Here is a 23,348-nt window from a genome sequence, read left to right as displayed (position 1 = left end):
CTGCAGAAGTCTTGTAAATCGAACATTGAAATGACTCATAAATCCTTTCTGATCAGTTGTTCCTTGGATCCTTCTGTTAATTTTAGTAGATTAATAAACTATATGTATTCAGCCCTAGTGAATGATTATTTTATTCTTTAAACATATTTCATGAAAACAGACCAAGAATAAAAAGACTAATGAAGCTCTGTGTCCATGTAAATTAAAGTGCCTCTATGTATGCAGTGTACATATTTTTGCTTTTTATTTTCTACATATGGATAATGCTCTTCTCTTTCTGTGTTATCACACTCTTTGTTGCCCAGTGACTACCAGGTAATGTTAATTATTGTTGACCTCAACACATCTATTGGGCTAATAAATGATATAGACTACTTATATCGTTACTTCTGATCATTGATATACAGTGTAAGATTATAGAAAAATTGATTAATAAGTAAATTCAGGCCTGTTGCTCAGTTTCCCTTTAGTTTGTCTTTATTTGGTACCCAATCTTATATATGTATACAAGTGTATATTTGAGTGGTTTAAAAATGTTCCAAGTAGGCTGGGTGAAATGTTGTGTGCTTGTAATCCTACCACTCTGGGAAGCCAAGGTGGGAGGATTGCTTGAGCTCATAAGTTCAAGACCAACCTGAGCAAGGATGGGACCCTAACTTTATCAGAAATAGAAAAAATTAGCTGGGCATGGTGGCACATGCCTGTAGTCCTCGCTACTCAGGAGGCTGCAGCAGGAAGATTGCTTGAATCCATGAGTGTGGAGTCGTAGTGAGCAATGATGTCTTACCTACACACTCCAGCCCACGTGACAGAGCAAGACTCTGTCTCAAAAAAAAAATAAAAAAAGTTTAAATAATTACATGTTGAATCTAGTGGATCTGATTATATTCTAAATACCCTTGACATATAATTCCTATAAATTTAATTTAATTTAAATTATATTTAACAATACCATGACCTAGATTAAACTACAGATTTTATTCCGAATGCATTATTTCATCTTGATTTTTTGTTTTAATTAAGCTCCTGAAACATTCAAAATTCCATTGTGAGAAATAGTAATAGCTGTTAATTGGATTGATTCGTCTGGTGGGTTCCATTTAAATCTTACAGTGTGGGGTGGCACCTGTGACTGAAAGGAGTAGGGTGCCGGCCCCATATACCGGAGGCGGCGGGTTCAAACCTGGCCCGGCCAAAAGCTGGAAAGAAAAAAAAAATCTTACAGTGTGATGCTTCTGAGGCTAAAATTGTAAAATAGGACTTAGTCTTGACCTTTTCAAGACAGAACTCCTATAGATAGTTTACTTCATAACAACAGGATGTTTGTCCGATGGAGCTACCAGTCACATTGGAAAACAGGTAAGAACATGAAAGCCAAACCCATTTGTTGCCATTACTGAAAGCCACTGAACAGGTTTTCTTTCAGATGGTAGGTTTGCAGCCACAAGAAGATATTATTCTTAATTTGGGGTTGGAACTTTATTGCTTCAAAACATCGTCTAGCAAATTTTATTTCTACATTCATTAGCATTTGGTTAAGTAAAGTGTATAAACTCAAAGAAACATGGCAAATTAAAGGGTGGAAAGGTCAAAAATCATATGGGATTTGGAAGTATGATATTCTGAAAGGAGCGTCAATAGGTTGCACAGATAGCTGTTGTGTTGCCTTAGCAGGGGCTGCTTTTACAGAGTTTCTTTCCTCTCATGAACAGCCGTCCTCCAGATGACTGAAAATATGTGCTGTCAAACTCTCAGTGCTTAAATGAATTTTGTGTCTTTTTGCTTCTGGGTATTTTGTTTATAAAATATTTCTGTATGTAAATTTTTTAATTTCAAAATATTAACAGAATTTTTATGATGAAAATTTGTGTCAGAAATTTATCTTAAGCCTTCATTCAATTTAAAAAGTAAGCCTCATGTCTGTTGGGCATAGAAAAAATACTTTAAAAAATAAATTTATAGGTTTGGAATGCATTATTGAAAAAAAAATTACAACTTCTCTTTAAATTCCAGTGTTTTTGCTTCCCTCTAGAGCTAAAGAAATTAGAGTTTAATGAAAATCAACTGAAATTTTTAGTGAATATGATAAACACATTGACTGCCATATTGGAAAAAAAAAAAAACATTTTTCCTTGGGGCCACAGTATTTTGTTAGGTCAAGAGAGGTGTGAGTTATATATACTTTATGAGGCCCCAAGGTCAAAACTAGCATGACTTAACATATGGCTCATATAAGTGTTATATGTTGTAATTATCAGAAGTTTCCTTTTATAGTAGAATTTCTTGCTACTTAAAAATTATAATTAAGGATTTTTATAATGTTCATGTTTGAAAAGTCATCACATTATAAAGTGAGAATGCTGCATTACATACTAGTAAAGTTATTCCATCACAACATTTTCAAATATTCAGGCAAATATTTGTTTTCCATGTATATATATATTCACTATGGGATATATATATATATACATATATATCTACTCACTATAAAATCCTATGAAATCTGAATTGATGGAGAATAAGTACAAAAGCAATTAAAAATAACTTTATTTTGGTAAACACTGGGCTCTTCCTTTTTTTTTAGTTTAAGTTTAATAAATGACTATTTCCACCCGACCTTCATTTTCGTTTTCGATAGAGTCTTAATAAACATAAAACAGTGACTGGACAAAGTATTCAGACAATATATGTACTTTTGATAAATCTGTTACTAACTCTTATCTTGTATGTATGAATAGAGATAACTATGAAATACATCACTTGCGTCATATCTGCTTTCCTATAAAACCTATCATAAAATATATTTCTAGGAAATTAGATGGGAAATAAATGCTGAACCTGGAAAACACGTTCCTTTTCTTAGATCATTTATATTTGGCAATAATAATGAATTCTGTTCTCTTATGTGAAATATGTATCACATTAAAGCTTCATATATATTTTGAGTTAGTTGTGTCCTGAAGAACCAAGTTTGAGGAAAGGCTAATAACAAGATTTCATTGACTTTCTGCTTATAACTAAATTCATCTCCTACTATATAGTGGACATTTTAATAAGCTTAATAGAAAAATATCCAGTGTACTCAATATGAAACCAATATATAAAAAATTACATGCTCATATGAACAATAAAACACAAATATAATCTATTATAGAGGGAGGAGGAGGAGTTGGGGGGTAATACAACTGGCAGAGGGAATTTGGTGGGATCTTACCTAATGGGCACACTGTGTGGGCATATACCACACCCCCTGGGTGAGGGTTTTCTTTTTTTATTGTTGGGGAATCATTGAGGGTACAAAGAACCAGGTTACACTGCTTACATTTGTTAGGTAAAGTCCCTTTTATAATTGTGTCCTACCCCTAAGAGTTGTGTCACATACCATGACCTCCCTCCCTCTCCCTCCTTACCTCTCTCTGCTCCCCCACACCCCTGTCCCCCACCATGTATTAGCATCAATTATAGACGAGAGGGTACAACTGGAACTTTACCTTGGAATTGAGAACAATGTAATCTAAAAATTTGTACCCTTATATTAATTTGAAATAAAAAAATAGTCTCTAAAAAGAAGAAAATAAGCTTCAAAACAATAGCAAATAGGTAAGGGAAAGAAGTATTCCTTGCAAACAAGTATTTTGTTACCTAATGTTTTTTAAAATTGTAAATTATAGGAATTTGTAATAATTTTTTGTTATAGAATAATAACAAGGCATTAGAAAATTCTCAAATACTTAAGCAATACTAGGTCATTATTCTTTTTCCTTTTTTTTTTTTTTGAGAGTCTATGTCCCCCTCAGTAAAGTGCAGTGGTGTCACAGCTCACAGCAACCTCAAACTCTCGGGCTCAAATGATTCTTTTGTCTCAGCCTCCCAAGTAGCTGGGACTACAGGTGCCCACCACGACGCCCAGCTATTTTTGTTGCAGTTGTCATTGTTCTTTAGTTGGCCCGGGCTGGGTTTGTACCCACCAGTCTGGGTGTATGTGGCTGGTGCCCTACTTACTGAGCTATGGGTGCTGAGCCTAGGTCATTATTCTTAAAGTCAGTTTTGTTTCTTCATTAAGAGTAACCTGTAGTTTTTCTGTTCTTTGAAAATTGTTGTAACCAGAGGTTTCCATTTCTTAATCATACAAATAATGAAAACCTGGTGTGAGATTTTTTTGATAAATTGTTTTTCTTTTCTGTGTTTCAGTGAATCAGATACACCTCCAAAGAGGGTAGACAGGAAAAGTGTAATAGAAATCATATTGAAGTTAAGACTGAAGCAATATTTAAGGAAAATGTTAGGGGAAATGAACCAGTCAACAAATCGAAAATTATTAAAGAATCTCTCTATAAATATTTTTTTGTGAGAAGAAATTCAAGTAGTATCTCATCCTTATTTTACAGGAGAAGTTATCAGAGTCTTGACCAGTTATCAGCAGAAGTTAGCCTTTCTCAGACTTCACTGGATCCAGGCCAGTCACAAGAAGATGATGTAAAACAAGACACATTACATTTAATAAGTAAAGGTAAGAACAAAAATCTATTTGAAAGTTACATTTTTTTGTACCCTCTATATTTTGGTTGCAGAGTATTGCCAGAGAATAATGCAACATCTCTGTAAAGTGTATTTGAAATTCAGCTCCTCTTTTGATTAAAAATGGTCTGCCTTTGTTACTCTCTTTCTCATGTTTTTGTGGCTAACCTTCTCAGAAGACATGTCTGTAATTGTTACCTTTGTTTCCTCACTTTTCCTGCACTCTTTTTTTACCCACTGCCATTTGGCTATTGTATTGATCAACCACTACCACTACCACATTGCACAGAACTGCCAAAGTCAGTTCTGTCTTAATCCTGTTAAACTTCTCAGCAGCTTTTGATATACTGTATTTTCCTGTGTAAAATGTGTTCCAGTTTATAATGTGCACCACATTTTTGGCCCAAACTTTCAGGAAAATGCCTCTTGAAAAAGGGGCTGGCTCACACCTGAGGTGTGCTAACTATTCCCTGGTAAACGTGGAGATCCCCCCACCTCCTGTAGCCACCTGTTCTGTGAAGGTTGTCCCTTTCCTCTCTCTCAGGAACCCTTCCCTCCTTGCTGTACTGTGGACTCTGGCCAAGATGACCATGCAGGTGGCTGGCAGAGTGGGAGCTTCTGAGGCTGCCTGGCCCACAGGCAGCCCAGCGGGTCCTGGGGCCTGTATGGGGCTTCCAGTCCCCTCTGCCTGGCCTGGCCATGGGCCTTGGCCCTTACCACAGACTTCTGTGACCCACCTCACCAACCCTACCACCACCCCCTCACTTGATCACAGCACTTGGTGGAGACTGCTCTGGCCTGCTCCCGTTGGATCCTGGATCTTCCCAGACTGAAACCCTGTGTGCCTGGCAGGCCCAGGCAAGAAGGTGAAGTGGCCCCCTGTTCCTGAGCCGTACCACCCATGGATAACATGCATCCTTGTTTTGCCCTCAAAAATGTGGGCAAAAAAGTATGCCTTACACGTGGCAAAATATAGTAATTGACTACTTCTTTGTTCTTGAATCGCTTTTGGTTATTGTTTTTGAGTACTCTGAAAAACTTCAAGAACAAACATAGCAGTGTCTTATTTTTTCCTAGTATCGCTTTCAAATGTCCATTGTCAGCCTTTCCTCCCATTAAGTTGCATCTTCCTGAACAACATCTTGGTCCAGTTCCATGATTTTTCAGAATACTTTCAATGGTGTAGTTCCATGTCAGTTTCTAAGACTCACCCTATTTGCATTTTTAAACTTCAGTAGCATTAATTTGAAAATTTTTTCTTTTCCTCCCCTAGCAAAGGCTAGAGCTGTGGAAGAAAGGTAACTCTTTATCTTGGAAACATACATTCCCCTATGCCTCCAAGTTTTTCTTTGTCTTCTCTTGTAATTGTAGGCATTATCCTTGATTCTGCTCTTTCTCCTTACAAATACAGTCAGTTCATCAACAAGTCCTGTCAGTTTTCTATACAAAACATCCTATATCAGCAGTTCTCAACCTGTGGGTCGCGACCCACAGGAACTGTATTAAAGGGCTGTGGCATTAGGAAGGTTGAGAACCACTGTCCTTTATAGATTGATGCATCATCTTCTCCATTACTACAACCCTAGTCTCAGCCACCTGCAGCCGGTCTATTGGCTGGACTACGGCCACAGCTTTTCATTAGTCTTTCATTTCCCATTCTTGACACCTCACAGTCCATTCTCCACATAGTAATCAGTGATCATGTAAAACATTAATCAGAAAACATAATTTTGCTTAAAACGCCCCAATGACTTTCAGTAGCAATTAGAATAAAATCTAAACTGCTTGTTATGGTCTCCTGAATGTGATCTTCTCCTTACCACTTCTTGCCTCACTTCATACCATTTTTTTCCCTTATTCTGTGTACCCCAGCACACTGACCTTCTGTTTCTTCAGGCTAGTTCCTGCCTTGACTGTCTTTCAACTTACTATTCTCACTGTTCTGAAACTTCATTCTTAAGATCGTCACATGGGAGATTTTATTAGATCTATGTCAAATGTCATCTTTCTAAGAAGCTTTCACTACCATACCTTAAGTAGCTATCCCCATCCCTTTCCCATCCCAGGCATACTCTTATTATATTGCCATGCATTATACTATGATTCTTGTCGTACCCCACCTCTGAAATGTAAGAGGTCACAGATCTTATCCATCATTTTCACTAGTGTATTTACTACTAGTATTGCTAGAGTGTGATATGTGGGAAGCAACTATTAAATATTTGTTCATTAAATATGTAATGAATGCATGTCATAGAATGTGAGGAATAAATTAAAAAGTCAGTTAACCAGAAATCTTAGGCACTGTGAATATCATATTGAAATGAATTTTTTGCTTCCTTATGTTTATTGTTAAAATGTTCCCAAAGGGCCTTAGAAATATTTGAGTAGATAGTTTTTTATATACATTCAGTAGTAAACTGGATTCAGGTTCATAATCTAGAATATGTATATTTGAAAACTAATCAAACTATGGGTTTATTTGTGATGGCTTTTCGTCTAAAAGATACATTTATTTAGGATTTTAGTCTACTTTTAGTGTCAACAGGATAAGAGTAATAATAACAATTTGATATAAAAACACATGTATTTGGTTTAAGAATTCAAAGTTAAATAACAGATTAAAAATTACAGAATTTCCATACTCAAATACCTTATCAAATGAGTAAAACAAAAAGTAAAAATTAGCCAAAAATTTACCAATTGGAACTTAATGGGAAAGAGGACTACATAATAAACATAATAGACTACAAAAACCAGTGATCAGGAAAGAAACATGTTCTCATGATGAGTTGGTAAGATTCTTGGAATTCTCAATATCCTCAGATCTGGCTTAAAAAAAACTAAGGAATTTTAGGTACCTGAGGTAATGGCATTAATGCAAATTTGAATTAACATATCCTATAAAAATAGAATAAAGAACAAGAAAATATAAAATCACACAAAACCAAGCTCCTTGCATACCTAGAAACAATAAATAAACCAACTTCAAATTGCCTGTGAATTGAAAACTAAACACCAAATTCAAGCAGGCTCTCTTTGTTCCCGTGCATAAGCAGACACATACAGGAAAAACTAAACTGTACAAAAGAAGGAACTGGGATATTAGGGGCAGGCCTAAGATTAAGCAAAAATCACCTCTGGAAAGTCAATTCTACAGGTGAAAATATGGAAAAAAATTTTCCCTGGGAGGATGGACATGTAGGATGCAAAAACAAGTTTTGTTAAAAAGGTAAACTGCAGGGGCAGTGCCTGTGGCTCAAAGGAGTAGAGTGCCGGCCTCATATGCTGGAGGTGGTAAGTTCAAGCCTCAGCCCCAGCCAAAAACTGCAAAAAAACCCCAAAAAACAAAAGAAAAAACAGTAAACTGCAAACGAGAAAAGCACTAAAAGAGAGAAGACTATTTTGGAAACCACATAGTAGGGAGGTAAAAAAGTAAAAGAGAGGGGCGGTGCCTGTGGCTCAACGGAGTAGGGTGCCGGCCCAATATGCCGGAGGTGGTGGGTTCAAACCCAGGCCCAGCCAAAAACTGCAAAAAAAAAAAAAAAAGGAGGGAAATTAGGATTGTATAAAACAAAAGGGAAACAATTAAATTGAAGGATACACATCCTTTTCATTCATAGTACACTTCTCCTTCAACAGAGGGCATGTGGTAAGGAAACCATACTCTGATATACTGATAGAAGAGGGTGCTCTTGAATTAAAAATTCCATAAGCCATCCAAATCGAATAGACTTGTCCACAGAAATCCTGAGGAGCAAACACTGTATATACAAAAATATTATTTTTTTTAATCACATAAATTGAGAAAAAGAATTCAGTTGATGAAACAGTAGTGAAGTATAACAATAGTGAAGCTGGAAAAAATATTAATACAACCATAGGCTGAGCTCAGTGTGTCACGCCTGTAATCCTAGTACTCTGGGAGGTTGAGATGGGAGGATCACTTGAGCTCAGTTAGAGACCAGCCTGAGCAAGAATGAGACTCTGTTTCTACCCAAAGCTGAAAAATTAGCTGGGCTTGCTAGCGTGTGCCTACAGTCTCCTCTGCTTGGGAGGCTGAAGTAGGAGGATTGCTTGAGCCCAGGAAGTTTGAGGTTGCAGTGAGCTAAGATTATATCTCTATAGTCTAGACTGGACAAGAGAGCAACTCTTGTCTCCAAAATAAAAATAATAATCGTAGGGCGGCGCCTGTGGCTCAGTGAGTAGGGCGCCGGCCCCATATGCCGAGGGTGGCGGGTTCAAGCCCAGCCCTGGCCAAACTGCAACCAAAAAATGGCCGGGCGTTGTGGCGGGCGCCTGTGGTCCCAGCTGCTCGGGAGGCTGAGGCAAGAGAATCGCGTAAGCCCAGGAGTTGGAGGTTGCTGTGAGCCGTGTGGTGCCACGGCACTCTACCGGAGGGCGGTACAGTGAGACTCCGTCTCTACAAAAAAAAAATAAATAATAATAATCGTAATATAACCATATAAATGAATTCTATTTCCCAGCTTAAAATGCTAAGAATAGAACAGTAAAGTACCAAAAGCACAAGGAAGGAAATAATAAAGATAAAATTTCAAATAAATTAGATAAAAATGACAAAAACTGTATATCTGTATATACTGTATATCACTATATCACTCTATATATACACTATATACTATATTTAACACTATATCAATATATCTGATAAATCAAGAAACCTGTTTTTTTCCTCCACAAAGTATAGTATATATATTAAACTAATTTAATCACAAAAGGGAAAAAGCACAAATAAAAATGAGAACTGACAAGGGAAAGCAATCATTGAAAAAGAAGTTTAAAAATCCCATGAGACTACTCTACAGACTCCCAGGTGTAAATGAATTTGAAAACCTAGATGAAATGGATAGTTCCTCTACAAACACACTTTACCATAATTATACCTATTGGAGGTAGAAAGCTTAAATAAGAAAATCTCCAAAAAATACATAGAGAATGTTCTTGAGGAACTACTCTACAGAGAATTTATGCTTCATAAATTATTATTCCAAAGTGTGAGAAATGAAGGAAAGATGTATAATTCTTTTAGGAGATAGGCATAATGTGATAAATAGGTATGACAAATAAAAAATTATAGATTATTATCACTATGGGCATTGATACAAAATTTCTAAATAATAGTGATGAACAGAGTCTAGCAACACTTAAAGAAAGTGATACACCACAACCAGATGGATTTATTTCAGGAATGTGAGGCTCAATAGTGTAATTTAATAATAGGAAATCCATTAATGTAACATACCATATTAATAGATATGAGATAAAAGAGGCAACCTGCCACAGATGCCAAAAAGCCTGTGTGACAAAAACATTCAAAAAAAGTCTGAAGAATTCTTTATGTGAATATACTTATTCTGTGTATGTGTGCGTGTATGTGTATGTCTTTTTCCTAAAGCTGGTTTCTTACTTAAAGGGAAAATACTTAGCTTCTGAACAAAGTACAGTTATCCATTGTTTCCACCAAAGTTTAACATTATACCAGAGAAATTAGCGAATGAATTTAGAGAAGAAACTCAAGTAGAGACATGAGAACTGTATTTTTGCAGATGATTTTATGAATCTGGAAAGCAGTAGAGAAATAACTTACACAATAAATACAGTACTATAAAGTAGCAGATATAAAATAGTCATACAGAAATCAGTAGCTTTTACATGTACAAGCCATAAACTAATGGTAGGGGAAAAACCATTTAAGTAGCAAAGAGAAAATAAAACACTTAGATTTTGCAAATTTCTTGTTAAATTTATTCCTGGATGAGGAGAACTGTAAATCATTCTTAAGAGACAGAAAATTAGACTTGAACAAATAGAAATACATTGTCAGTTTTCCTAAATTAATTTAAAATTAATGCAATCCTACATATACTTTCACTTCCTAATTCAGTAATCATGCATCTAGGAATTTACCTACACTTCAGTATATCTTAAGTGTAAAAATAAGTACGCACGTGGTAATTATGTTCACTTAGTGTTCCTTCATATTTTGTACCTTTTCCTGAATGCTTATCACATTTTAAGGAATTTCCCTAGCTACCCACTTTTTAAAATTTAACTTTTTATTTTGTGATAATTATGAATTCACATGTAATTGTTAGAAATAATACAGAGAAGGGTACTGGATGTATCCTTGACCAAGTTTACCTCAGTGGTAACATGGTGACATCGTTGAAGCCATGATCTTGAAATCAATACAGTTTACTGATTTCATTCTAATTTACATGTACTTACAGTGTGTGTAGTTCTGCCATTTTAGGACACATGTAGAGCTGTGTATACACCGTCACACTCAAGGGGTAGAACAGCTGCGTTGCTGCAAGGATCCATTGTGGTGCCCTTTTTGTAATGACACCGACAGGCTTCCCACCCCTACCTGGTATCTGCCCATCTCTAATCTGTGGTGACACCAATTTGTTCTCTGTTCGTATAATTTTGTCACTTCAGGAGTACTATGAAAATCATACCATATGTGTAAGACTACCATAATGTGTGTGTGTATATATATTATCTGTTACATATATATATAGTGTGTGTATACATAGTGTGTATATGTATGGTTTATGCAGTATAGTATATAGACCAGGGGTTCTCAACCTTCCTAATGCTGTGACCCTTTAATACAGTTCCTCGTGTTGTGGTGACCCCCCCAACCATAAAATTATTTTTGTTGCTACTTCATAACTGTAATTTTGCTACTGTTATGAATTGTAATGTAAATATCTGATATGCAGGATGTATTTAGGCAACCCCTGTGAAAGGGTCATTTGACCCCCAAAGGGGTCGAAACCCACAGGATGAGAACCGCTGATACAGACTTTTGGGATTGGGTTTTTCCATTCAGCATATCCCTTTGAACAGTTTACCTGTTGAAAAACATTTAGGTTGTTTCCAGTTTGGGGCTATAAATTTGCTATGAAAATTCCTTTGCAGGGTTTTGTGTAAACATAAGTCTTCTGTTCTCTGGGATAAATACCCAGGGGTACAGATGCTGGGTTGTATGAGAAACTGCCAAGCTGTGGGTTTCAGAGTGACTGAACCATTTTGGATTCTCACTACCAATGGATGAGTGATCCAGTTTCTCCCTGTCAGCATTTACTGTTGTCACTTTTTTTATTTTAGCCATTCTGAAAGGTGTATATATGATACCTCACTGTGATTTTAATTTGCATTTCATTAAAAAATAGCAATTTATATATTCTAAAATTTGGTTTAAGCAGAAAAGCAGTAATTTTATATCTTTAAATAGTTGCAGAACTTATATTCCTCAAGGACATATTTTAATAAATATTATAATTAAAAAGGAATAAAGCAAAAAGTACCTCTATTTTCTTACTTATTATTAAATAAATCTCATAATTCAAAATTTACCTTAATCATTGTTAGACAAATTTGAGGAATTGTCATTTTTTTCAAGAAGCACTTATTAAGTCCCTCATATGCAACAGGCATTGTGCTAGTTACTTCATTTTATCAAATCTATGAGGCCCTGGGTTTTGAGACATACCATTATTAAAGAAAACAATTGACAATTAAACCATAACATGTTTTAATATCTCTTAGCATTTTTATATTTATTTAAAGTAATCTTGACATTAACCTTTTAATGTAAATATAATTCACATAACATCAAATTCATCATTTTAAACTATACAATTCAGTAGTGATTAGAATTTTCAGGATATTATATGACTATCACCACTTATTTCCCAAACATTGCTATCAGCCCCCCCCAACCCCCCAAAAGAAGCCCTGTACCTATTAGTACTCAGTCACAATTCCTCCTCTGCATGTTTCCGTGTGTTCTGGGTATTTCGTATGATGGTATCATACAGTGTGGCTTTTTTAAAAACGTGAATTTTTTGACTCAGTATATTTTCAAGGTTCATTCATGATGTAACATGTATCAGTACTCTGTTTATTTTTATGGCTGAATAATATTCCACTGTATGGATATACCATAATTTTCTCCTTCATCAGTTGAACATTTGGGTTATTTCTACTTTTAGGCTGTTATGAATACTGCTGTGAGAATTTGTGTACAAATTTTTGTGCACATAAATTTTTATTTATCTTGAGTATATACCTAGGAATGGAATTGGCTGGGTCATGTGTTTGACCATTTGAGGAACTGCCAACCTTTTTCCCAAAGGGGTGCACCATTTTACAAGCCCACCAGCAAATGTATGAGAGTTTCAATTTCTCTACACTCTTACCAACACTTTTTATTGTCTTTTTGATTATAGCCAACCTAATGGTGTGAAGTATCTCATTATGACTTTGATTTGCATTTCCCTAATGAGTAATAAAGATGTAGACCAACTTTTCATGTGCTTGTTGGCCATTGGTGTATCATCTTTAAAGAAATATTCATTCAAATGCTGTGACCATCTTAAAATCACATTGTCTTTTTTATTGAGGAGATATAATAATTCTTTATATATATTCTGGATACCCAGATCTCTATCAAATATATAATTTGAAAATATTTTCTCCCATTCTGAATGATATCTTTTCATTTTTTTACTAGTGTTCCTTGACTCTCAAAGTTTTTAATTTTGATGAAGTCCTATTTATCTATTTTTGCTTTTGGTTACTTTTAGTGTTATATCAAAAGCACAAGCAGGGTCATGTGGATTTATATGTATGTTTTCCTTCTAAGAATTTATAGGAATAGCTTTTATATTTATTTAGGTCTTTGAGCCATTTAGAGTTAATTTTTTTCTGCATGAATATGTAGTTGTTCCTTGTCTTTTGTTGAAATGACCATTCTTTCTGCTGTTAAATGGTCTTGGAACCCTTGTTGAAATCCATTAACCATACATGTATGAATTTGTCTCTGGATTCTCAATTCTTTTTTTTTTTTTTTTCCTTTCCCATTTCCTTTTTCCCATTTTCAAGTTGGGATTTGGTGGATTCTCAATTCCATTCCATCAGTCTATGTTCAGGCCATTACCACACTGTTTTTATGCCAGTACCGTACTGTCTTAATGACTTTAGCTTTGTAGTTAGTTTTGAAATAAGGATGTTTGCGTTCTGCAACTTTGTTGATTTTAAGATTGTTTGAGCTATGGGTTCTTTGCTTTTTTTTTTTTTTCCTTTTCTTTGAGACAGTGTCTCAGTCCATCACCCTGGGTAGAGTGCCATGGTGTCATACTCACAGCAACCTCAAATTCCTGGGCTTGAGCGATCTTCTTGCCTCAGCCTCTTGAGTGGCTTGGACTACAGACTTCTGCCACAACACCCAGCTAGTTTTTCTATTTTTAGGGTCTTGCTCTTGCTCATGCTGGTCTCAAGCTCCTGAACTCAAGCAGTTGGCCCACCTCGGTCTCCCAGAATGCTAGGATTACAGTTGTGAGCCACCGCACTTGGCCTGGTCTTTTGCATTTCCATGTCAATTCTAGAATCAGCTTGTCATTTCTGAAAAAGGGTGGTTAGAATTTTAATGGGGATTATATTGAATTTGCAGATATTTGAGGAGTATTGCCATCTTAACAGTACTGTCTTCTAGTCCTTGGAAAGACAGCATGTTTTTCCATTTATTTAGATCTTTAATTACTTTTAGCAATATTTAAAGTTTTCAGTGTACAACTCTTACCCTTCTCTAATTATATTTACTCCTAAACATGTTATTTTAAATGCTATTACAAATGGAATTATTTAATTTTCAGATTGTTCATTGCTTTTCAACTTTTAAGCACAGATATTAAAAATTAAATGTCATTCCTATGTATCTATGAAAGGAAAATAAAACTGAATTCATTTGTTCAAGGTATTCCTAGAACTTCATGTTTAGAACCCATGTCTTCTATGAGCCTGTCTTTCCTCATAATATCATCCTCTGTGCAAACAGAGAACCATTTCCTCAAATAGAACTCCACTGTTATGGGAGTTTTCCTTTAAGCTACCAATAAGCATTTGCATGTTTTTATGCAGCCACTTTCTATTTGCCTAACTTACAGTTTCATTTTTTTCCTCAATAAAATCAAATTCATCTGAAAGTTTAAACAGCTTCTCTTCAGAGATGATAGGAGTGCTCTGACAAATTGATGCGTGAGTCGGTCACACCAATTGCTTGTTGCTTTAAAATTTCCTTCCATCTATTCTAAGGAATTTTTCCTACCTCAGTTACATGCTTGGCATGTGATTGAAATATCCTTTTGCATATATTACAAAGTTTTTTCTACTATATTTTGCTGTATAAAATGCAATCCCATTTATAATGTGCACTCAGGTTTTTTCCCCAAACTTTCAGGAAAATTCCCCTGGAGAAAGCGGCTGGCATTCTTGGCTGGGAGAGGCCCATCTGGGAAGGGCTAATGCTACCTTTGTAAACATGGAGATCACACCACCCTCCTGCAGCCTCCTGCTCTGGAAAAGCTGTCCCTTCCTTCTCCTGGGATCCCTTCCCTCCCTATCAAGTCTGGGGTCTTGGTGGAGATGGCCACATGCATGCCTGATGGGATGGGAGCTTCTGAGGCCACTGGCCCATGGGCAGCCAGATGGGTTCCTGGGGCCTGCATTGTATTCTAGTCCCCTCTGCATGATTGGACGTCGGGCCTTGCCACGCATAGTGGCAGCCTCCCCAGTACCTTCACCATCCCCCCCTAATTGCAGAACTCAGTGGAGGCCACTCTGACCCTCTTCTGCCAGATCTCGGATCCTCCCAGACTGGATCCCTGCGTGTCCAGTGGGCCCAGGTGGGAGGGCATGTGGTTCCCAGGAGGCCCACTGGGCTCCCTAGCTCCTGAGTGGTACCACCCACATGCATCCTATTTTCCCCTCAAATATTTAGACAAACAAGCATACATTACACCCAGCAAAATATAGTACTTACAAGGTAGTCTTCTTTTTTAGAAGATTACTTTTTCTTACAAGCACTCTGTGTTACAAGAAAATATGACTTGCAGTAATTCTAATGACAGATAGCTGCTTCAGTAATAAATTTCTGTCCAGCTGTCTGTTTTCATGATTTTCTATAAAAACTTTTCATTTTAAAGCCAAATTATGCTTTTGAAGGTATTTGAGGCAGCATATATACTTGGTACACAAGTAACTCAGTTAAAGTCATATCCACATGGGTACTTGTGACCAAGTTCACACATGTACATGCAAAAAAACTCTCTCCCAACCAGATACAACTATAATACCCATTGGTTCTAATAGTTTGAAATTTTACTGGATAAAATGGCTACTCCTTTTCTCAAAAGAAAAAGGTGACACGGTCCTTACGTAACAGTTTTATATAAATTGTCTTCTAAGTTGATGGATTTATGATAGAGGCTAAGGAATCTCTTTAAATTAGGGCATGTACTCACTGCCTCTTTGTTCCCATTGATAATCTTCCTTCCCACTCTGAACTTCTACTCCTTAGAGTAGGTGATCTCACCATCCACCTATTAGTTCTAAAAACTACTGAGTCATTCATGACTCCCTCACCTAACATTTTCCTATTACCAGGTCCTAGCAGTTTGACTTTTTTTGTTGTTGTTTGAGATTCATTGAGGGTACAAAGAATTAGGTTACACTGATTGCATTTGTTAGGTAAAGTCCCTCTTATAATTGTGTTGCACCCCCAAGAGGTGTGCCATACACTGTGACCCTCATCCCCCTTCTTCCTCCCTTCTCCCTGCTTCCTGATTCCCTTTCCCCTCATCTTGTATTAGATCATCTACTCCCTTCATATTAGAACTGAGTACAGTGGATTCTTGCTTCCCCCTTCTTGTGATGCTTTACTAAAAATGTGTTCCATCTCCATCCAGGTTAATACAAAAGATATAAAGTCTCCATCTTTTTTGTGGCTAAATAGTATTCCATGGTGTGTGTGTGTGTATTTATATACCACAACTTGCTAATCCATTCTTGGGTTGGTGGGCATATAGGCTGTTTCCACATTTTGGTAATTGTAAATGAGCTGCGATAAACAACCTAGTGCAAAGATCTTTATGATAAAGGATTTTTTTCCTCTGGGAAGATGCCTAGTAATGGGCTTGCAGGATCAAATGGGAATTGTAGTTTGAGGATTCTCCATACCTCCTTCAAAAAAGGTTGTATTAGTTTGCAGTCTCACTGGCAGTGTAAAAGTGTTCCCTTCTTTTCACATCCACACCAGCATCTGCATCTTTGAGACTTTGTGATGTGGGCCATTCTCACTGGGGTTAGGTGATATCTCAGGGGTGGGGGTGATTTGCATTTCTCTGATAATTAGGGACAATGAGCATTTATTCTTGTTAGCAATTTGTCTTCTTTAGAGAAAGTTCTATTCATGTCTCTTGCCCAATAGTATGTGGGATTGTTGGCTCTTTTAATTAAACTGTACAGCTTCTATACAGCTAAGGAGACAACAACCAAAGCAAACAGACAACCTTCAGAATGGGAAAAGATTTGCATATTATGAATAGGACAAAAGCTTGATAACTTATATGTACAGAGAACTCAAATTAATCACTGAAAAAAGACTCAACAGTCCCGTATATCACTGGGCAGTTTGACTTTCTAAAGACTTCTTCTCCGTTCTTTATCTGTGTCCCTTCCAAACTTGTTTGGGCAAATGCAATAGCCCCTGACTTATTTCCCTATATCCATTTTACCATTTATTTATGTACTTCAAAATCATGCCTCCCAGAGCCCTAAAGTATTTAAATACAAACTAAACACATAATTCCCTGTGTAAAAGGTTTCAGGGACTCCCTTCTGTACAAGAGTATGACCAAGAATGTAGTCTCTGAATTTAGACTTGATTTTAGTTTTTTTTTTCTTAACTACATTTACAGCCCTTCGAGCATCATATTTATCCCCATCTATAAAATGGGGATACTTAGAAATATTACTTATACATAATCATCAGTAAATCTTTTTAAATGTTTCAGGGTCAGTAATCAAGTAGAAATTTGTAGAAACTATTTAAAGCAGTTGAATTCCTGGAACATTTAGCAAGAACTTCAGAGAGCTGAGTTTGGCCTAAAATGAATCTCTAAGGTTAAACATAAAAGAGTATTTAGAGTATGTATACCTTTTGATTCTAACATAATACGATAAACACTTAAAGTCTGAAAGTAACACGTACTTCTCCATATCTTTTCTGAACACTTATATTTTTCTATATTTAACTGGTCAGCCAAACTATGAAATTGGATGGCATCATCTGGTATCTCTTCCCATTTCAAGGTAATGAACAGGCTCAGAGAAGATGCCTTATGTGAGGTCACACAGCTAAAAGGCACGTAAGTGCTATCTTGAGTCCCAGTGCAAGTTCCATTGAATCATCATTCATCAATTATATGGTTATTTAATGATCATCTACTAGGCACTAGGCACTGGGAATATAATGACCACCACGAAGTCCACATTCATTCTTTAAGAGTTTATAGTCTAGTGAAGTATCTCCAGAGTTACCATACAGCATGATGAAGTGGGTAAGTATAAAGGACTATGGGAACACTTCAGAAGGGCTCATTGAAACAACATATAATGTTCAAAAACATCTGATATGGGGCTCCCCTCACCTTTCTGTGAGTACAAACTGAGTAATCCTCCATCTTCTTTGGAAACCACCTAATTTTCAAAGACAGCCTTTCACAGACCTACGCTACTTAAAGCTGGTATTTGTACATTGTGGGCATAAACTTTGTTCTGGAAAGAACTTGTTTTACTTTGGCTGTGGAAAACTCTGCTTCTACTGCACTTAGCATAAGTTCTTGATGCATAGTGGATACTAAATAAATGTTCAGTAAGTGAATTAAAGTCTCCCCCCAAAAAGCTTCCTGTTGAGTTAGGGCAGTCTAATCTGGCCAGGATCAACGTTCCTCTACTATATTAAGTATCAAGTCGTCTGGGCAGTGTTACTGTGACTTAGTTTACATTTTTATTATTCTCTACTAACTTAATATGAACATGTTATTCAAAAAAAGATAAATATTTAATTAATTTTTTATTTGTATAAATTTATAGGGTGCATAGACTACATAGTGGTGATGTCAGAGCTGTGGGTCTCTAACATCACAAAGTAACATACATAATACCATTACATAGTTTCTTATCATCTTCCCCGCCACCCCCTAATCCTAAGACTCTACTGTCATTCCACATTCTACATTAACATGTACATGTTACTTAGCTCCCACTTACAAGTGAGAAGGTGGTGGTTGTCCTGTGTCTGACTTGTTTCACGTAAGATAAAGGCTTCTAATTCCATCCATGTTGCTGCAAAGGGTGACTTTGTATAGCTGAATAGTATTCCATGAACATTTATTATTGCTCTAAAACTTGGTTATCTCAAACTTCCATATCCACAGCTTTTATGAGAAGCTCAAATAATCTTGTATAATGTTTTTATGGGTGATACTGAAAATGCTGAAAGATCAAACATGTTGACATAGAGATCTTTGAGTTCACAGCTAAATATATGTACAGTATCTTATAAAGTATGGAAGTTTGGGGATCTTATTTATATCATTCTTGAAGGACTGTTAATTTTTTGTTATTTTATCCTGATTTTTAGGTAAAGAAGATACTCCCTCATTACTTGGTCTCTGTGGGTCTCTAACATCAGTGGCAAGTTACAAGTCACTAACAAGCCAAAAATCTAATGATTACCTTGCAAGTCCTATAACAGATATGACAAGTCCAGGCCTGACTCCATCCTGAAAAATTTTATGTAAAAGCCAAAAGTTTTTATGTTGTAAATGTTCAATTTACATAAGTTTAACTGCTGGGAAGATCTTTGAAATTTTATATTGTTCTGCTGTGTGTCTGGAATTCTTTGCTTAGTTCAATCCACTCCATGTAAACTTATAAATGAAAAACACAACCACCTTGCCGTTTTTCATTTTAAAAATTCTTATATTTGTCACTGAGTTGGTTTAAAAATGAACAAGCTTAAAAAATCTTTCAAAGATCCTCCAGTTAACAATTCATTGCAAATTGTACATATTTATTATTCAGCTGATTTTTATATTATATATTTGTTTAAATGTATCTTAGTGGCCAGAGACTGAGTTCAAGGTTTTATTCCAGAGACTTAAGCTAAGTATTTTTTCACTCTTTTATTCAGTGATTAGATTTTAAAAAAAAAGATGATTTATTTCACTTTTTCATTAATTTCTCCTAAGTTGTAATGTTTAAATGCTGGTTTTTAATATCCAGGGAAGGTTCTTAGCTACATTTTCACAGTGGTTTATTCAGTTTTTCTTTAACAGTTATCTTTTGGTATCAACATTCCACTTAATATTTTATAAACTTTGTAGGAATGTGCCTATTTAGGCAGTTACTGACTTAATCTGTTAGGCCCTAAGTAAAGTATTTTACAGTACTGGCAATTCCTGGGTTACAGATGAGGTACGTTCCCAAGAACGTCTTTAGTTAAGATTTGTATGTAACTTGTTGGATCCCCGATGAACAGCACATATGCAGTAGTAATAATAATAATGGCTCATGTGTGGTAATAATACAGCATATATTGTAATAAATTACAGAAACTAGTATCACCTTTTTAATTCAAACATACAGAGCATAAAAACAAACTCACACAAAAAGTTTAGATAGGTGACAGGAGAAAATAATAAAGGTTAACACTCACCTAATGTTTAACCACTGTCTGTCTTACTGGACGGGGCCTATTTGAGGCAAGAAGGGAAGCCGACATTAATTGGAAGATCATAGAGATGCTGTTGGAGAGGATGGAGTGGGTACTAGAGAATCAGGATCTGATTCTTTTGCTGGAAGAGGGAAGCTTATCATTGAAGTTGGTTTCTTGGCCTTTTTCTTTCTTCATCATAAATGGCCTTGTAGCAGCTGATGTTTCCACTCACTGCATGATAAACCTCTGAACTGCTCATTGTGAGATCTTGCTCCTCAAGCTTAGCAAATCCTGCTTCAGAGAGACCAAAGGCTAATTCTTTTGTCCTAAACTTTCTTGGCTCTGGATCTTCTGATTCCTCGTGTTCTTATATTTCTGTCAGCTGCTTCTCCATCTGTGAGACTAGCCACTAGCAAGGCATAAAGATAGCTGTACCAACAAACCGCTAATGCCATGTGGGTTTTACATCCTGGAAGAAACTAGTTCCTGAATTATTAATTGAATTATAAATTATCCTTCAGGGGAGCTTGTGAGCTCGTTCATAAGTTTGGAATGCTGAAAGTTGGGTCATCCGTAACCCAGGGACTACCTGGATTTTAGGCCATTTAAGTAAAATGATTAAGCTTCTTGTTTTCCCATGATTTTCTTAAAAGGTTGATTTAAAGATATGATCAAGTATACCCCAAAAGTTGGAAACATTTCAAAATGTAGAACAAATGCTGAAAAATTGTTTTATCAAGAAAGTTCAATTAAGGATTTGAGAAGCTTATAAAGGATCAGTAGGGTAATAGCCACGCTTACAGTGTCTAACATATAGTGCTTTTTTTTCCTTTTTGTACAACAATGAATTTGTGTCATGTGTTTTATATTCTATATCATTAAACATGCCATAATCTCATCTTAAAACTGATGTTAAAAATCCCTACACTTCTATAGGTATACTAATTTTTTTAAGCTATAATTGTATTTTAAATCTTTTTGCAATTTTTGAAACAGCTTTTGTCCCTAAAAATTCTACCATATTGAAAATGTGTGGAGTATATTTTCTATAGTAAGTAATATGAAGAAAACATGATTAGTTGTGCCAAAGAAGTTTTCTATATTGTTTACACAAAAAGTCCACAGTACTTATTGGAGATTTCATATGGTATTTTTGTTCAATGAAACACTACATTTAGGCTTAGTAGCTTTGAAACCATTGGAAGAATGTTCCTCTTAAAACTATTTTGTTCTGTTTTGTTAAGAAGAGGAAGATGAGCTGAACTCACCACATTCATTCTCTGTATTAGAAGTGTAGGTGAGTGATTCCCTGCAACATTTAGAGCTTAGGATCAGATTTTGGGACTTAATAGTCACAAGGCCAGTCTCACGTGTAAGACAGTACACATAATGTCAGTTCAGGGACAAAGGAGGCCTCAGAGTCCTTAAAATAAGTTATCTTAGATGTGCTAGAACACACATAGAGCTTTCTTCCATCAGCTTAAGACTTTAATACTTGTAGAAATGCAAATACTCTTGAGAAATGGTACCTTTATTCTCAATTCTGTGTACTTTATTGTGAGTGAGGTATCCAAAGCAATTTTCCATCTTTCTGGGGGATAGAAGGAAGGTATAAAATGCGGACATGGGAAATTTTAGAAAGAAGAATGAGGAAGTGGATAAGAAGAACTTTGAAAATTTTAGGCTGGTTTTGAGCACTATTTCTGTTTTCCTAAGAACCATCAAATTGTTTAAATGCTTTATTCATGGTCCACTCTCAACTGACATTTATTATCCTATAATAATTAATTAAAAAATTAATTTTTCCCTATACATTTTTATAACATAGAAGGAAATGGAAGATTCCACAGTTGTTAAAAATTTTCAGATTTGTCTACTGTATGCAGTAATTTGTGCATCTTAACATGCTGCTAAATGCAGATTTAAACATGACATCTGAGGATCATGACTTTTCCTCCTTTATTGGAGTTCTTGGTATATAAAATTCATCTGCTATTATGAAATAGGGTTTCTACATTAGCTCATTTCACCCTAAAGATAGTTTGTTACTGTTTGCATGAGGAAACAATGTATGTCTCAATCTTTAATTTTAGGTAGTAGTCTTTCATTTTAGGTGGTAGTATACAGTTTTCACCCCTTCGAAAAGAATGCTGAATTATATGCCAGTATTTCCATGTGTATTTTGTTGCCTTGATGTACTATACTTGTTGCATGTTTATTAAACATTTTGTACCATGCATTAGTAGTCTTTTTTTCTCAACAAAAATTTACCTGATTCAAGCTGTACACTGATCTTTTGTTTTAACAAATGTGGTAAATATATATTATTTCACACCTAAAATTCACTTGGAGAAATTCTTATTTCAACTCATATCAGCTTAAATACTCTATTTTTAAAAAGTAACATTTTATGCTTAAGGATACAAAACATCTTACGTGGTATAGGTTAGCATTGGTTCTGGCAGTGTTACTGATTTAATTATACAATAGTCATGTTGATTTTCTCACGTGTAAAACAAAATCACTGTCTTCTCCTATGTGATGCCACCTGGGTGATGTTAACATTACATGAAGTCATGTATATAAGTTGTAAAGAGGTAAATGCCAATTATAATCTACTAATTATGATTGACAGAAACCTTACAAAAAGCAAGTAACTAAGCCAGTTGCTTTATAAGTTTTCAAATGCTTATAAAGGTATCTCAAATTTGGCTCAGTGCCCATAGCACAGTGGTTACAGCACCAGCCACATACACTGAGGCTACTAGATTTGAACCCAGCCTGGGGCAGCTAAACAACAATGACAACTGCAACAAAATATAGCCGGGCATTGTGGTGGATGCCTGTAGTCCCAGGTACTTGGGAGGCTGAGGCAAGAGAATCACTTCAACCCAAGAGTTTGAGGTTGCTGTGAGCTGTGACACCACAGCACTCAACCTAGGATGACACAGTGAGACCCCATCTCAAAAAAAATAAATAAAATTAAAAAATAAATTATCTCAAATTTACAACTTAGATTTCTGAAAGTTCCTACCATTAAGTAAAATGTCCAAATTCTGCTAAACTAACATTTGAGTACCTCTAAAGTGTCAAAAGACTGCTTTGAACTTCAGGGTTCTTAAAATTTTTAATTATTTCACTTTGCTTTTATGTAAGCAAAGGAGCATCTATTTAACATTTCCATCAACTGACAGGAAGGAGAAATAAATTACATTTTTGTCATTTTGGCACATTTTAA

The 23,348-nt window shown here is 35.7% G+C and overlaps 1 protein-coding gene across 11 annotated transcripts in view; it reads left to right on the top strand.

Annotated features, from left to right (window-relative positions):
• Positions 1 to 22,597, top strand: part of RUNDC3B (RUN domain containing 3B) — a 141,684-nt gene extending 119,087 nt beyond the window's left edge. For 7 of the 11 annotated variants that reach the window (XM_053609097.1, XM_053609095.1, XM_053609091.1 and 4 more), the window contains 2 exons: positions 4,389 to 4,510; positions 19,034 to 22,597. In XM_053609097.1, the coding sequence (XP_053465072.1) occupies positions 4,389 to 4,510; positions 19,034 to 19,179 (268 nt within the window). In that variant the 3' untranslated portion in view covers positions 19,180 to 22,597. Of the gene's footprint in view, positions 1 to 4,388; positions 4,511 to 5,062; positions 5,273 to 5,293; positions 5,473 to 14,788; positions 16,296 to 19,033 lie in introns of those variants that run through there. The other 4 variants (XM_053609093.1, XM_053609092.1, XM_053609096.1 and 1 more) reach the window with 4 other exon arrangements.
• Positions 22,598 to 23,348: the final 751 nt, after the last annotated feature.

Source organism: Nycticebus coucang, chromosome 11, assembly GCF_027406575.1.
Source record: "Nycticebus coucang isolate mNycCou1 chromosome 11, mNycCou1.pri, whole genome shotgun sequence".
NCBI lineage: Eukaryota > Metazoa > Chordata > Mammalia > Primates > Lorisidae > Nycticebus > Nycticebus coucang.
Note: the sequence above shows the minus strand (reverse complement) of the source record. Positions and strands in the feature narration are given on the sequence as shown.